This window comes from Heteronotia binoei, chromosome 6 (assembly GCF_032191835.1).
Source record: "Heteronotia binoei isolate CCM8104 ecotype False Entrance Well chromosome 6, APGP_CSIRO_Hbin_v1, whole genome shotgun sequence".
In the NCBI taxonomy this organism is placed as follows: Eukaryota; Metazoa; Chordata; class Lepidosauria; order Squamata; family Gekkonidae; genus Heteronotia; species Heteronotia binoei.
In genome coordinates, this window is record NC_083228.1 from 122,992,800 (window position 1) to 123,010,433 (window position 17,634).

A 17,634-nucleotide genomic window follows, 5' to 3' on the forward strand; every position below is an offset into this window, starting at 1 on the left:
GCCATCCCTTCTGTGTCGCTCTTGAAAACCGGCGAGTTGGCTGCCAGAGTTTGCCAAATTGGGTCGCCTCTTCTGCTCTTCTTGTGGCATGGAGATTGTAATAACCGGCAACAATTGTGCTGACTTAGCAGAGGCCAACAGCTCCTTCCTGGGAGGGTCTAGCGCTTGTGGGTTTTGTTTATCATGCAACATGGGCATATTAGAAACAGGCTTAGAGTTGGATTGCAGTACTGAGCCTTTGCCAGCATAGAAGGGCATCAGTTGTTTGGGGATGTGTTTCTGCATAGCTGGAATAACGGGCGGGTTATTAAGAGATCTCAGCTGTACCTGGGGAAGTAGGATTACAGAAATTAAACTATTAAAACATGCATTTTTGTTAATCACATAAGCAGTATGAAACTGGCAAACCTCCACCATTCTTAACTGATACCAAAGGAGGACAACTCAGGCTGGCTCTGAAAGCTCTGCTCCCAATCCACAGATGTGGGGGAAGCTAGTTGCTCTAACTTAATGATGATGGGAAGGTCACACAGCAGATGCTCACAAGCATTTACCTTTTACAAGGCATGCAAAGTCATAAAAACCGCACTGCTGGATGGGACCAAGAGACCATCTATTCTAGGTGTCCCCAACATGGTGCCTGCTGTCACCTTTCCTGGTGCCCACCAAGTGTTTTCAGAAACTGGATGGGACCAGGTAGGGGCTCTTGCCCTGCACAGCTTCTGATTGGCCACTGAAGATCTGATTGGCTGTGCAGATTAAAATAAAATTGCTTTGGTGGCAACTGCCACAAACAGTGTTGGTTCTATGCTGTCTCTCATGTTGGTTTCCAAGTATATTGTTCAAATTATTCTTCCTTGCACTTGGACTTTCTCTGGGCACGTGTGGGGCTCCACCTGCCACACCAGCCATTTTGCAACTGTGCCCAGTATTCAGTATTCCCCATTTCAGTATTCCAAAGTTGCCCACAGGCCCTAAAAGGTAGTGCAGATCTAGCCCAACATCCTTTCTTCCAATAGCAGCAAGAAAGATGTTTTTGGAAAGCCTGTAGGTAGGTCATGAAGTTCATAACTATCCCCTCCTATTGGTCTGGCAGCAGTCAGTATTCAGAGACATACTACTTCTTAGCATGAAGGTTCAATTTCGTTGCCTGGGCTATCAGCCATTGAGCGAGTGAGCCTCTATAAATCTATCAACCCTCCTTTCCTTTCCAGACCATTTAAGTGGGTGTTCATCTTGTGAAAATGAATTCTCTCCTTTGCCTGCAAGGATGGGCATGGCCAGAGGCATTTCCAGCATGGGGGGAAGCAGAGAAGATATCACTAGCAGTTGTTGAATGCCATCTATGTTGACGTTGTTTCCTTCTCTGTTTGCAGGTACTTAGCTTGGGCCTAGGTAGGTTAGGTGCCAGCCAACAGGCAAGGACCCAAGAAGCCTTGGCTTTTGGATCTTAGCCTGTAGTATGGATCTGTAGCCTGTAGTTTAAAAATTGGTTGTTCTGTATTTTAGAAAGTCTTTGGGGTAAAGAAAGTGGCATAGAAATGCCCAACTAAATAGTGTAAAGATGTCTGTCCTTTTAGCTTTTCTAAACATAGAATCCCATGTTTTGTAATTATTAGGAAGGAGTTAAAGAAGATGTAATTGCTTTACTCTTGGCCATGGCACCAGGCTGTTCACAGTTGGTCACGTTTCTGAAAAGGTGGCTCTCTCTTTTAACAAAGTCATTGAGATCAGCTCCCAGATTCTGAAAGAACTCTGCTAATCAAACTTGTACAATTCCTACATTTTGTTTTAATGAATGTATTACTGAAAGATCTGTCGACTGTTAAATAAATAAACAGTGCAAAGTAGTATTTAATATGAGCCTCTGGATTCTCAGTTGCTTAGAAATTTGCTTTTGAGAAGCGTGTGTGTGTGTGTGTGTGTGGGTGGAAGGAAGGAAGGAAATGAAAGACCTGATTTTCTTCAGGTAGCCAAATCCTGTACTGCTATTGCACAGCTTGAACTGCTCTATGTAAAGGTCACCTGAGGAAGTGATACATCTGTAATACACAAGAACCTTTTTAAAGTGGTGGCAATTACCGCGCCCCAGTGTCACTTCGGATTTCAGTCCTCCTTTTCAACATGCATCCCTTCTTTCAGGGCGACTGCATCGTGTGGACATGCTAGGGGTTTTTCTTATTCAGGAGCTGGTGCTGCTGTACTAATTTGGAGCAGAGATGAGAGAGGGCTGCTCCTGACCTTGCCCTGCCAGCGAGATTCTTCAAGAATCTTCAACAATCAAGCCACAAAAAGCTAACTGGGACTGGTGTTCAGCGATTTGGTCTGTGCATTCATATTCCCTCCCGTGCCCCTGCTTCTTGCCTTCACTACAACGAAAAATAAACAGACCGTCAAGCCAATTACATGCCACGGGTCAAACAAGATGATGATCCACCCAGTAAAAGCACATGTGCCATGAAAGACTTTCATATAGAACTGTGACTGATCAGGCAATGAATAAAAACTTTTGGCACTACAAGCACAGCACACTAAACTGGGCGACAGCTTCCTAGCAAGTCAGATCAGCAGCAGGTTTCAAAATATGTTCGGAAGAAACCTGGGTTCCTCAATGCGCAGGATCAGCGCATTTCACTAGAAGAAAACGCACTGTTACCGACCTTCCACTGCAATGCAAAGTCACAGGGATGTAACAGGTGCCTTTGTGTGTGCTCAGTTCACAGGGAACAGCACTGAGGCTCTTTGGGGCTGATGCCCCAAATGTGCCTAAAAACATGCCCCCAGGTTCTTCTGTAACATGCCAAAGTCTTCATCAGTTGCACAGAAGTTTCTCAGCACATGAATTGATATGAAAAGGGCTCCCTGTCTGTAAAAGATTTGAAAGCCAATGTTTCAGGCTTAGACATTGTGCTTTATACCAGGAGCCTGGGGAGCAGAAGAGAATTGTAAATACCTTTCAGAAAATATCTTTGGCTCAATCCAAAATGTCTTTAACACAGACTACTTAGTATGGGCTAGCGCTCTAAAGCCCTCACTTGGATAGCCCAGACTAGCCTGATCTCATCAGATCTCAGAAGCTAAGTAGGGTTGGCCCTGGCTAGTATTTGGATGAGAGACCACCAAGGAATAACAGGAGGGCTATGCAGAGGCAGGCAATGGCAAACCCCATCTGAATGTCTCTAAGTCTTGAAAACTCTATGGGATGTTATAACTTGATGGGGGAAAATGGCTCCGCAGCCACAAACCAGAGAACAGGCAGAGTCTAGCTAAGAGAAAATTATGGGCACTTAAGGGCAGTTATATTGAACAAGCACACTGAATTCTCATCAGATACATGGTCTCTCAAATAAATTCTGCTATCCATTTTCTTTTTGCAGCATCTATGTATCACTGATCATGCTAGGATAGGGCAACCATTGGGATGACATGCACAAGTTTTGCTTAGTTGCTACTATCACGGTGAATATTTAGCTTGAGTAACTTTAAGTTGGTCTTAAAAGTGCCACTGGACTCCCATTTTGTTCAGAACAACATGGGAGCCCTGTGGCGCTGAGTGGTAAACTGCAGTACTGCAGTCCAAACTCTGTTCATGACCTGAGTTTGATCCTGGCGGAAGCTGGGTTCAGGTAGCCAGCTCAAGGTTGACTCAGCCTTCCATCCTTCTGAGGTCAGTAAAATGAGTACCTGGTTTGCTTGGGGGTAAAGCATAAATGACTGGGGAAGGCAATGGCAAACCACCCAGTAAAAAGTCTGCCATGAAAACGTCACGATACATTGTTACACCAGAGTCGGAAACAACTGGTGCTTGCACAGGGGACTATCTTTACCTTTTTAACATGGCTAGCCACCTGGATCTAGCTTGAGTAAAGTTGGTCTTTTTTTTATTGCTTTAAGTGCCATTTTAGCTGTGGTCAAGTTGTCTCAAGTCCTCCTTTTGAAGCTAGGCATCATAAATTTTTCCTCTTTTCCAAAACCAAAAGCTAAAACCAAAAGTGAATATCTTTTATCAAGAACCATCAAACTAACACAAAAATATTGTGCAAGCTTTCATGTTCTCCAGATCTCTTCATCACACTGGAGGCCAACAGGGAAGGGGGAAGAATAGGGAAAGGAAAAAAGACATTTCAGCTCATGTAAGCATCCTGCCAAATATTCTTACACAGACAAAGCAGTACTAGGTGGAGCTGATATCAGGTAATATCTTGGATGCTTTTGTTTTATTTACTACTACTTAATTTTCCTCCATGTCCCCTAGCTGCTAATTCCACCCAACCAGAGATCACACAATGATGACATGATGCCACACAGCCAGATGGGATTGGGCCATATGAAGACTTCCTTTAACCAAAATGAAAAAAACCTGAAGGAGTGCTGAGTAATTGCCAGGAAGTGAAGAAAAGAGCTCCTTTCGGCACTGCTGGCATCTCTCTCCTCCCATCTGACACTTTGACAAGTAGAAATCAGTGCTCCTACCTCCTTTGCCCATGCTGGCTTCTCGCTGGCATTCATCCCCTCCTTGTAATGATAAAGAGGTTTCTTCTCTGGTGGCCTCTGGTCTTGGCGCTGCTGCTGCTGCTGCTGCAGGGAGACCAGGTAGTCCCGCTCCTGTTGCAGCTGCCGCTGCAGCCTCTCGGCCTGCCGCTGCTCCTCTAACTGCTTGCGCTTATATTCCTACCAAAACAGAAGTGCCAAAAAGATATAAGCAAGGAACAGGATGGCACAACGTTACAGATGATACAATTCAATATGTATTGGGTTCAGGGTCGACTCTGCCACTAGGCAAACTAGGCAATTGCCTAGGGTGCCAGCCTTCTGGGGGTCCTGAATTGGGTGCCCCATGTGACTCAATGATGTTAGCAGTGCGGGGGGCTGGTGGTGCACCAGAAGTTAGCCTTGCCTAGGGTGCCAGACAGTCTAGGGCCAGCCACAATTGGGTTGGATCCAACCAGCTTTTTCACTCAGTCCTGTACAATTCCTCTCATTATAGTTCATATGCTACCTGATCCCATCACCTCCAGCAGAGCCTTTTTTGATGGTTAAGATGCTCCCCCTCCTTTGTCACTAGCTGAAAAGCTGGTTGGATCCAAACCACTGTCTTTACCCAGGATATTTCTTTGATGATGGTAATTTATGAAGGTTACCTGCATTTGACTTTCTTTGTCCTGTGCATGTGTGCTTTATAAGGCACTACTACCTGCTTCACTAATACCTGATTGGGCTAATGACCATGTGGAGGGGTGTTCCCTTGCTGGTGGTCAAGCAGAAAGGCTGAATAGCCACCTGTCAGGGATGCTCCAGCTTCCAATTTCCTTTGGGTAAGAGATTGGACCTGATGAGCTTCTGGCCCATTCCAGCTCTATGATATTAGATGTTCACTTTGCACTGGTCCTCCACAACCTCAGTCTCTACTTAATCTCTTGTCAGCACCTATATGAAGTGTCAGTTTTAGAAATCCATTGATACAAAGCCAGGGTTCTAGTGGGAGACAGCTCAATACAGAAGTCAGTTTACATATTCAGTCTAAATGAGACCTCTACACTAAGAAAATTTAGTCTCTCTCTGGCTCTCAATACATTTTGCAAATATCACCCTCACGTCATAGCTCAGGCACACAAAAAGTGAAGAGCTAATGCCATGGATCCAGCAAAGGATTTCTGTCTGTGGAGGATCATTTTCTTGTCTCGCCCCTCTTTTGAAGCTCAAAATGCCACACCAAATGCTATTTCTGGGAACCGTTATCTTCTAGCTAGCATTTAACTCAAATGATGGCCATCGCCAAGGATATTAGAACTGAATAGATGTTTTAAGACCACTGAATGCCATCTTTAAATTGTATTGAAATTAGCACCTGAATTGTTTTTAACGTAATTGTTTTAAACTTAATGTTTAACTCCAGTCAGTGTTTTATTACTGTTTCATTGTGAACTTGTGAGTTGCCCTGAGCCTGCTTTGGTGGGGAGGATGGGATATAAATCAAAAAAACCTAACCTAAACTTCAATAGGCAGTATTTTTTTTGGGGGGGGGGGGGATTTGGGTTGCAGAGGGAGGCGAGAGAGCTGTGATCTAGAAATCTTTCCATCCATGAAAACACTCACATCAACACACCTGAAGCTGCCTTATACCAAATCCAGACCTTTGGTGCATCAAGGGTAGTATTGTCAACTCAGATTGTTAGAGGCTCTCCAGGGTCTCAGACAGAAGTCTTTCACATTACCTACTGCCAGGTTCTTTTAACTGGAAGTTTTGGGGATTAGGGTTGCCAAGTCCCATTCAAGAAATATCTGGGGACTTTGGAGGTGGAGCCAGGAGACATTGGGGGTGGAACCAGGTGCAAGGGTGTGACAAGTATAATTGAATTCCAAAGGGAGTTCTGGCCATCACATTTAAAGGGACTGCATGCCTTTTAAATGCCTTCCCTCCACTGGAAATAATGGAGAGGGGCACCTTCTTTTGGGGCTCACAGAATTGGACCCTCTGGTCCAATCTTTTTGAAATTTTTGGAGGGTGTTTTAAGAGGCACCAGATGCTATGCTGCAAATTTGGTGCCTCTAACTGAAAAAACAGTCCCCCACAGCCCCAGAGACTCACAGATCAATTCTTCATTATACCCTATGGGAATTGGTCTCCATAGGGAATAATGGAGTGCCCAGTAGACATTCCTCCCACCTCTGTTTTCTGATGACCCTGAAGCAGGGGGAGGGCCTCCAAACTAGGGGATCCCCTGCCCCCAGCTGGGGATTGGCAACCCTACTGGTTACTGACCCTGGGACCTTCTGCATGCAAAGCAGAGGGTCTTCCACTGAGCCACAGCCCCTCCCCAATGGACCCAAGTCTCCTTTAAAACAACTTATTTTAAGGTAATCTTGTTTGTTTCCTTTGGTGCCCAATTCGTCATTTTTTAGGCCCTGGAAGTTCTGAGCCTCCAGAGTGATAATCTTGTTGGCATTAACTGATCCTTTATAGAAGGTGCAGCTTTTCTCAGTGGCTGATGAGAGGAAAAGCAGCATGCTGGGTAAAAAGACCCCTGGCAAAGGTAACTTCTCAGAATTTCTAGGTCCTCACTAATGGGGAAGAGAGACAGAAGGCATCCGTTTGCCTTTGGGAATATCTCAGGAGCAGCACTGATTATACAGCTTTCTTTAATATAAAAAAAAGAAAGTCAATTCACATCCAAAATACTGATGGATATATAATTTCAGCCTGGAGAGAAAGAGAGAGGCAAAAAGAGAATATATGCAGAATGTTCACCAATAAAAGATGTCAAAAATATAAACAGCATGAAAAGGCAACTCAAAACGTTCCTGTCAGAATGGAAAAGCTAAGCAGTCTGCAATGAAATATGCCACCAAACTCCATAAAACCAAGCCGAGCTTACAGAGAGCAAGTACATTTTAGCTAAATTGTATTCGGGCACACGCTGCCAGTGGCTTTCAATTAATTGCTCTGCAATAAACACAGCAGGCCCAAGAAGCCGCCTGTCCCTTTTGTAAAATGAGAGACCGTTCTAAAGGCAGTCTGTGGAGATAAACGCATACACACCACAGGATGATTGATCAGCAAATGTTCCCTCTAAGCTGAGTTAGTGTGAGCTAGCTCAGTTTTTTAGTCTCCTGCTCACACATTTTTGTCTTCACTCAAGAAAAATGGCCTCAGAGCAAATTAATTTATGCAATAGCTCACAACTTTAATGCCAGTAGCTCACAAAGTAGAATTTTTGCTCACAGGATTCCACAGCTTAGAGGGAGATCACTGGGTGGTTTTTTTTTTTTAAGCAATAAAAACATTCAGAGCCTGGCTATGTTCATACCTGAGGAAGGAGCTAACATTATACAACAAAGCATGGTGGGCAACTGGACATTTATTTGGTGAGGAGTTCAATGGAAGAGAGGAGACAAAACAGCTCCTCAGCAGGAGACTTCACACACAAACACGCATATACACACACACACACACACACGCACATTTCTTTTATGGTTACCACTTCAGAGTTTTTGAAGCCGCAACTATTTTGTGTCATGGAATTTTGGATTTTGTTTTGTTTTAAAGCATACACTCATGGGTAGCCTCCATTTTGCCAATAGAGACTCTTCATAGGAGTCAACTGGATCAGAGCACACATGCCTCGCTATTGATGGGCCAAAGGTGCTAAGAGCACTGCCGGTAGTACCTCTCGCTCTATGATTCAGACCACAGATGATTTAGGAAGAATTTTGGGCCTGTTCATGAGTGGTGCATCCCAAGCAACTACTGTCATAAAGGGGCCTGTATTCTAAGCATGCTTTTGCTTTTCAAAACAGAATGTTTTTAACTTACATAAACTCATTGCTGCAGGTATACGCAGGAAAATATACCACAGGAAATGTTAGAATTCACTGGGGTTTGCAGTTTGATCCCAAACATATTCAAGAGCAAGAAACAACAAAGGCCAAACAATTTATTTTGAAATGACCTTGGCAGATCCACCTATCGCATAGCACTAATGGCCTTCTGATTATATGCTGGCGACATTGCAGACAAAATCCCAAAGAGAGATACAGCATTAGCATTTGGAATCTGTCTCATATACCCAAAACAATTTTCTTCTGTTTGCAAGAGATGGGGGAGGCAAAACATTTTAGCTCCATCCAGATTCAAATTTGGAAGGGTCAGCAAGGGCCAGTTAAAATTCCTGTACGGACAACAGCCAGCCTTTGGGCCACCCGTCTAACCCTCCTACTGGTCAGTGTCCCTAAACCCTTGAGTGTGCATAGAAATGTAAATATACATCAAAGATTCCAATTTTGGAGCAAATTAACATACACATGTTTGGAGAAGTATAGTGGGAGCAGTTTCTTTCTTTTTCTTTCTTTCTTTTGTCTTTCCCCAGATGGGACTGGCTCAACAGGTGGTAACCTTCCAAGGCACAAGTAGATGCAAGCAGTCACACAACACACAGAAAAGGACTGGTGAAGGATGCAACACAAGTACCCTGCCTCCCCCATTACCAGAAGTAGAGCTTGCTCCTGCAGTAATTGCTGCTGCAGGATCTCTAATTGCCTCTGCTCTTCCTCTAACTGTCGCCTGATGTATTCCTGGAGATGCAGGCAGCAGGAAAAACAAGAGAGAGAGAAAAGAACCATAATTCCAAAGAGAAAGGAGTGACTGTATGAGAAGAAGAAATGGCAGAAAGGCTAAGAGGACTCAATTCATTACAGGTGACTGTCATGTAAGTATCAGGTAATCTATTTGGTGGCATTTAATTTTGGAAGAACTATGGAAAGAATATCTCAAAATAAAGGACAAGGCGGAAGATCCTGCCCATGGATAAATTCCATGAACAGCAGTACTCTCCTCCAGTGAAAGGGACTTTGCCTGATGCAGATGGCTCAACAGCCTCCTGCCTTTAGAGGAAGCATCTTGTACCAGAGGAAAGTGCTGACATTTGCAAAACAGATCTGCAGGATAAAACCAATGATTATATTTAGGGGTATGTGCATTGTGTCCCTTTTAAAAAGCAGCATTTTTTTGTGTTACTGTTACCCAGATTCTGCAAGCAGGGGGAGAGTCACATCACATGCCCAAAAGACAGAGGAAACAAACAAGGGGGACAACCTGCTTTAATGCCAAATTGATACCAACATGTTTCAAACACATAGTTCTTCCACAGGGGAAATAATAATCACATCAATCCAGCCAGTGAGCATTCTCCTTGGGTTTGCTGTTAATGAAGAAATAAATAAAAATAAAAAACCACACCCTGCTGTCTCCGAGAATGGAGATGGCAGCTGAATGTATGGCAACATCCAATAAAAGATCTGGCGCAAGAATGGGGGATGAGTAGACCTCAAGGGGGCAGCAGTTTCAGTTGCTTGCATCCAACTTTATCCTACTGTCTTCCATCCTATGATGATTGAAAGCAGGGGGGGGAGGGAGAAGATGATGCTGATTCTCATAATTGTGGGGGTTTTTTCATGCAGAATCTGAACACTTTCCCCAATTTGGAGGAGAGTCATGATGGCCTCCAGCTTCCTGTTGCTTACACACTGTGGTTGACCTTGAAAAACAGCACAAAAAGCATATTCCACCAGGAGCTGGTTTGGGTTACCTGCTCATGCTCTGCACGCCTCCTCTCCTCTTCTCGACGCAACTGTTCCTCATAATGCCGGCGCTGTTCTCTCTCTTGCTGCTTCCGTAATTCCTTCTCTCTTCTTTGCTGCTATGGAAGCAAGTTCCAAAAGTAAGCAAACAAAGCCTAGATAAACTCTTGAGATATATGCGGGCACAAATAAAATTGGGCCTCCAAATGCATAAGATCAGCACTGTAGTGCCAGAAGAGCTCCCAAAGTTACCTGGCCTATCTTTGTGTAATACCATATGGGGGAACTTTTCCCAACAGAACAACATAATGCAAGAAAGTAGGCATCTTATTGTTAACTAGCGTGTTCCATCGGAGGGAGTAGAAAGGATCAAAAGTCACACCAATGGCTGATTACATTGCAGAGTGAGGAAGAAGTTCAGTAGGAACTTCTTGCATGTCATGAACCATGGAGCAGAACAGGAAGTAGTATGAAAGGACCACCATGACCTGGGCAATCCAGGTTAGCCTGATCCCATTAGATCTCAGAAGTAACACAGGGCTGGCCCTGGTTAATACTTGGATGAAAGACCATCAAGGAAGTTCAATGTTCTTATGCAGAGGGAGGCAATGGGAAACCTCCTCTGTTCATCACTTGCCTTGAAAACCCTACAGGGTCGCCATAAATAGTCTGCAACTTGATGGCATTTTCCACCACCATAAAAGGGCCAATAGATTGGGCATTATTTCAGAACTCTCCTGAAAAATACCAGTTCATGTAAACACATGATGTTGCTTATATAGGAGTAAAATCACTACCTAACAAAGTCAGCAGTGTCTACTTTATCAGTATCTCTTCAGGTTCTCAGGTGCAGGTCTTTCACATGCATTTCTATTAGCTACCATATTTTTTTTTAAACTGAAGATGCTGGCGAATGAACTTGGGACCAACTTTATTACAAGAAAATGCTCTACCACCCAGCCCCAGTCCTTCCCTATTCAGTGGGAATTCAGCACACACAACAAAGCACCTGGCTTCAAGGAAGGCAACTATGTCCAATGGCTTGTTTTTAATACTGGGATGTGGTTTTAATTGTAAGATGCCATGAGCAGGACTATGAAGAGGTGGCATAATAGACAAATCTTAAACAAACAAGCAATCAAACAAACAGACAAACAAGCTCAACTGCTGTCACATAATTCTGAAGGACACGTATACATAAGAATCAAATATGGCCCAAAGCCCAGCATTCTGAGTGACAAACCCTCCAAAATTAATAAACAATTAACATAATCTCATACAACGGCATGGCTTGGACATCTGGTTGTTGTAAAGTTGGAGAATATTTCTGACGATCCTTTCTGCTCATCCCAAGAGGAAAAGAAAATCCCAGAATGGATAAACTTTTGCCCTTCCTCTATTTTGTCCCCACAACAAACATCCTGTGAGATAGGTTAGTCTGAGTGTGCTTAACTGACCCAAGGTCACCCAGGAAGCTTCTGTGGAAGAGTAGGGATCTGAGCCTGAGTTTCCCAGAGCCTAGTTCAGCACTTTAACTACTATACCACAGTAAATGTCTTGGGTTTTTCCTCAACCCCTTTTGTCTTGCCAGCATCAATTTGCATTTGATTGCTTTTGAACTCCCCACCCTAAACAGAGGGATGAACCTTGCTGGGCAGCCCGAAGGAAGGGACTCAAAAGCTTTGTGGGGCAGATGCAGCTTCCTGTGGAGCCTTATGCATTGGGTCCTCCTCAGTCTTTTCCAAGGCAGTCAGAATAGGATGCACCAGGAAGCACTGAAGGCATCTCTCAAGAGGCTGAGATTTGGTAAAAGGGGGAGGATCCTTGTGTGCTTGTAACAACTAGCTTTGAAGTCCAGCACTTTCACCAAACCATGTTAATTTTCTCAGGGAAAGAAAAGACTGTTAGTCCAGTCATTTGAAAGTCAAGCTGCTTTTGGTCTGTTAGCAACTTCTTTGCAGGGAAATCAATACAGGCTCATAATTACATGCCACTCGGGTCTTCTGAGCAAGGCATACTCCGTATTGATTGCAGCCGGGGATGAGATGTGGCTACAATTGGGCCTATGTGTCTTGAAAGAGAAATGAAGATGTGTAAGATCCTTCATTAGTGGCGGCATTATGCAGTCCGCCTACCACCCAAAACAAACAGCTGTCCGGCTAGCTTTTGTTCTTTGCTCTTTTAGCTTAAAATATTCCATAGACTACATCCTGAACTTCTTTTCACCCCTAAAATAGCATTCTACAGCTTTGCCAGTGCAATGCCTCTCCCTCTTTTTTGAAGCACTTACTTCCCAAGAGCCAAGCTACACATTCAGGTTTTTGAAGAGCTGGGTCTGGGTTCCCCACAGCCACATAGCAGCTGCAGGGAACGGCTGTTTAAAAAAATAAATGAGAGCCCTTTTCTAGCATAGAACGCTGTGTGGGGGGAGGAAAGGCCTCTGTCTTCTCTCCCCCAGCCATTTTCCTGCACCAAAATTCTCCCCTTCCCATTGTTCTCTACTTGGGAGTATTTTGTGCAAGCAGAGTAGCAAAAATTGGAAAATAACTCCACCCTAAAGAGGAAGGCAGGAATCCTTCTTCTTCCTGCAGTGTCTATCTGTTGTGTGGCTGTGGGGAACTCTTTAAAAAACCACATATCTGGTTTGGCCCCAGCAGTCTTTCCTGAAACAACATTTCCTAGTACATTGCTATAACTGAAGTTTTGCCCGTTGCCTCCTCTCTTAGCAGGGCCGGATCTGATGGGGGGAGCAGAGGGGGGTGCTTAAGAACATACATAAGAGAAGCCATGTTGGATCAGGCCAATGGCCCATCCAGTCCAACACTCTGTGTCACACAGTGGCCAATTTTATATATATATATATATATATACACACACACACACACACACACACACATATATATACACACATATATATACACACTGTGGCTAATAGCCACTGATGGACCTCTGCTCCATATTTTTATCTAACCCCCTCTTGAAGCTGTCTATGCTTGTAGCTGCCACTACCTCCTGTGGCAGTGAATTCCACATGTTAATCACCCTTTGGGTGAAGAAGTATCTCCTTTTATCCATTCTAACCCGACTGCTCAGCAATTTCATTGAATACCCACAAGTTCTTGTATTGTGAGAAAGGGAGAAAAGTACTTCTTTCTCTACCTTCTCCATCCCATGCATAATCTTGTAAACCTCTATCATGTCACCCCGCAGTTGATGTTTCTCCAAGCTAAAGAGCCCCAAGCGTTTTAACCTTTCTTCATAGGGAAAGTGTTCCAAACCTTTAATCATTCTAGTTGCCCTTTTCTGAACTTTCTCCAATGCTATAATATTCTTTTTGAGGTGCGGTGACCAAAATTGCACATAGTATTTCAAATGAGACAGCACCATTGATTTATACAGGGGCATTATGATACTGGCTGATTTGTTTTCAATTCCCTTCCTAATAATTCCCAGCATGGCGTTGGCCTTTTTTATTGCAATCGCACACTGTCCTGACATTTTCAGTGAGTTATCTACCACGACCCCAAGATCTCTCTCTTGGTCAGTCTCTGCCAGTTCACACCCCATCAACTTGTATTTGTAGCTGGGATTTTTGGCCCCAATGTGCATTACTTTGCACTTGGCCACACTGAACCTCATCTGCCATGTTGACGCCCACTCACCCAGCCTCAACAGATCCCTTTGGAATTCCTCACAATCCTCTCTGGTTCTCACCACCCTGAACAATTTAGTGTCATCCACTTAGTGCTTGCCACAGGCTCCGACCGGGGTGTGTGTGTGCCAAATTGGTCATGGAGTCCATTGTATTCTATGGGACCATAAGACAAAATGACCCAAAAGGGGGCATCATTTTTTAATTTTGCCCCTCCTCAAAAAACATGTAGATCCAGTCCTGTCTCTTATGGTTTCCCTTTCTGTTGTGAAGCTATTGCCCAACGTTAGAATGCAACTCTGGTGCTAGATTGCTCAGTTACACCTATTATATAGGGTTGCCAGTCTCCAGGTGGAGACTGGAGATCTCCTGGGATTACAACTGATCTCCAGGCAACGTTGATCAGTTCCTCTGGAGAAAATGGCCACTTTGGAAGATGGACTCCGTGGCATTAGGCCCCAAATCTTGCCCTCCTCAGGTTCCACCCCCCCCCCAAAAAAATCTCCAAGTACTTCCCAATCTGGAGCTGGCAACTCTAAACCGTGCAAAGTGGATCCACTCACAGCTTCCCCTTTTCTCCATGCTATATCCCCTGTACTTCATGAACCATTTTCTCCCTCAAAATGAAGCATCCCCCGCTCTGTGCAAAGCCAGTGCTGGAGTGTTCATCTGATTCTGTGCTTTGTTTTAAAGTATGCAAAAGAGGAAAGATATTCTATCCTCCAACCCAATCCAGTGCACATAGTAACAATGCCACCTATAAGCTGATACACAGTTTGGTTTATGTGCTACTGATGCAGTACAGCTGCTGCTGAACAGTCTCTTCCCTATAACTGTACTTCAAAATGTACTAGTAATATAGGAAAGCACCAACCACTTCAGTTGCCTAGATGGCTTGGTTCCTTTCTGCACCGCAGCTGTCTTGCTAGAAATGCTGTCCGTGCATGGGAAGCAATCTTGCAATCCAAGTGGCTTTCATGACTGCTAAATACACGTTACTAGATCTCTACTGAGCCCAGCCAAATGAGGGTGTGATTTTGGGCTACAGCAGGACTCAGAAGCTAATGTATGAATTAGGCCCCACACTGTATGTACCAATCAGATATCAAAAGTAAAATACTCTGCTGCTCCAGTTTTAATTACGCTGTCATGACTGGGGGTTTTTTCACCTAAGAAACTGACTTTGGAGACAGACTACTCTGCCCTCTAAATGGCAGTAGTGAAAAAAAGCTGGGGGGGGGGTGTTAGGACTTCTGAATTTTTCATTACTGAATTCCTGTGTTCAAAGCACCATGCTCCCTTAAGCTGTAGAGTCCTGTGAGCAAAAAGTCTACCTTGTGAGCACCTGGCATTAAAGTTATGCGCGAGCAATTTGGCTACTGCAGTAATTCGTTTGCCCTGGGGCCATCCTTCCTGAGCTAAGACAGCGAATGTGTGAGCCAAAGTCTAAAAGATTGTGAGCTAGCTCATGCTAACTCAGCTTAGAGGGAACACTGGCAGTTACTGCTGCTTGTGCACGCAACATTTTCCATTCCAGAAGGTGCATGCTATTGAATTAGATGTATTTATCCTGCACTGAAACAAGCTTTCAACTGCAATCCTCCTTCCCCTTTAGTCTATCCTCCTATCTAGCCATATTTCCTCCTTTAATGTCACTTCTAATTACCCTTCCAATGAAAACTCCCTTATTATGGATGTCATCTTCCATATCTGTATACATTCTAAAGCTGCATTGACTTAGGAGAGTACATCAAGCCACCTCATAATGAGTCAGACCATTGATCCATCTAGTTGACTGGCAGTGGCTCTCTGAGGTCTCAGGGACAGAAAGGCTCTTCCTAATGCCTGCTAAGTAGAGGTACCAGGGACTGAATCTGGGACTTTCAGTGCAAAAAGCAAATGATGTATCTATCAGTGAGCCACAGTCTCTCCCCAACTCCACTTGCTCTCCTTTTCTAGTAGCTTCAGGCAGTTCCCAACACAACATAGCACTCTAGTGCAATCAACTAACAGAACCCAGTATGTGGCCAAAGAGAGTCAGTTTGGTGTAATGGTTAAGTGTGTGGACTTTTATTTGGGAGAATCGGGTTTGATTCTCCGCTCTTCCACTTGCACCTGCTAGAATGGCCTTCGGTTAGCCATAGTTCTGGCAGAGCTGCTGTGAGAACCCTCTCAGCCCCACCCACCTCATGTGTCTGTTGTGCGGGGAGAAGATATGGGAGATTGTAAGCTGCTCTGAGTCTCTGATTCAGGGAGAAGGGCGGGGTATAAATCTGCAATTCTTCTTCTTCTTCATATGGATGAAGGGGCAGTACTATTGTTATGTACTGGACTTTATGTTTGGTGGGAAGTTTTCGTGCATGCCTGGGCAGCAGTGGGACCCCGCTAGAGACTCTTTGAAACATCTATAGATCCGGATGCTAAGCAGTAACCAATGAGCAGTCTTGCCGTGAAACTTGACTACCATGATTTAGTATGGGATTCTGGGGGTGGTTCTTTTGCATGCATATAAGTGGGGTCACGGCCCCACCATCTTGTCTTAGTATGCAGTTAACAACAAAGCATGTTCCTGTTTGTACTCTAATGCAGTGGTGCCCGAAAGGTTCGGGACCGCTGCATTAGAGTTCAAACAGGAACTGGTTTTGTGGTTTTCCACAGAGCGCGGGGGGGAGGGGGAAGGGGACAATGGTTTCGGAATGATACAATTGTGCACTTTATTTTGGTGTAGTGGTTAAGTGTGTGGACTCCTATCTGGGAGAACTGGGTTTGATTCTCTACTCCTCCACTTGCAGCTGCTGGATTGACCTTGGGTCAGCCATCACTCTTGCAGAGCTCTTCTTGAAAGGGCAGCTTCTGGGGAGAGCTCTCTCAACCCCACTCACCTCACAGGGTGTCTTTTGTGGGGGAGGAAGGTAAGGGAGATTGTGAGTCACTCTGAGATTTGGAGTGGAGGGCAGGGTATAAATCCAATGTCGTCGTCTTATTATTATTATTACTACATTGTAATATATAATGAAATAATTATACAACTCACGACCTGGTTGCTAACAGGCCATGGACCAGTACCAGCCCATGGCCCAGGGGTTGGGGACCCCGGCTCGAATGCATCAAAAAGTAAAAGGTAAAGGTAGTCCCCTGTGCAAGCACCAGTCGTTTTTGATTCTGGGGTGACGTTGCTTTCACAACGTTTTCACGGCAGATTTTTTACGGGGTGGTTTGCCTTCCCCAGTCATCTACACTTTCCCCCCAGTAAGCTGAGTACTCATTTTACCGACCTTGGAAGGATGGAAGGCTGAGTCAACCTGGAGTCGGCTACCTGAACCAGCTTCTGCTGGGATCGAACTCAGGTCGTGAGCTGAGGGCTCCGACTGCAGTACTGCAGCTTTGCCACTCTGCGCCATGGGGCTCTTCTAAACCCAGTATTAAACCCAGTATTTAATAACTACGCAGATGAGAGAGGACTGGGTTCACATAGGTTGGATCACCAGAGACAGGAAATAAGCTAACCTTTTACCTCAGTGGTATGATGAATACTACCCTTTATTTGCCAGCACTTACTTCTGCGGGGAGAGAGAACATTGTTCTTGGGGACAGTGCTGTAGTGAGTGCAAAAGTCGATTTCCCTCTTACCCTGAGGGGGAAGAAATCATAGTTCAAGATCTTGGAGTAATGGAGTCATGGAGTAAAAGGACAGGTCCTCTTGTGGATCAAAAACTGGCTGAGTGATAGGAAGCAGAGAGTGAGTATAAATGGGCAGTCTTTGCAGTGGAGGACGGTAAGCAGTGGGGTGCCGCAGGGCTCGGTACTGGGTCCCATGCTGTTTAACTTGTTCATAAATGATTTAGAGTTGGGAGTGAGCGGTGAAGTGGCCAAGTTTGCGGATGACACTAAATTGTTCAGGGTGG

At 44.6% G+C, this 17,634-nt stretch overlaps 1 protein-coding gene across 5 annotated transcripts in view; it reads right to left on the reverse strand.

Annotated features, from left to right (window-relative positions):
- The window catches only part of TNIK (TRAF2 and NCK interacting kinase), a 373,221-nt gene that overhangs the window by 71,838 nt on the left and 283,749 nt on the right, over positions 1-17,634 (reverse strand). For 2 of the 5 annotated variants that reach the window (XM_060242508.1, XM_060242503.1), the window contains exons 13-15: positions 10,086-10,196; positions 8,986-9,072; positions 4,474-4,671 (exon numbers count right to left, since the gene is read on the reverse strand). In XM_060242508.1, the coding sequence (XP_060098491.1) occupies positions 4,474-4,671; positions 8,986-9,072; positions 10,086-10,196 (396 nt within the window). The remainder of the gene's footprint in view (positions 1-4,473; positions 4,672-8,985; positions 9,073-10,085; positions 10,197-17,634) is intronic. The other 3 variants (XM_060242505.1, XM_060242507.1, XM_060242506.1) reach the window with 3 other exon arrangements.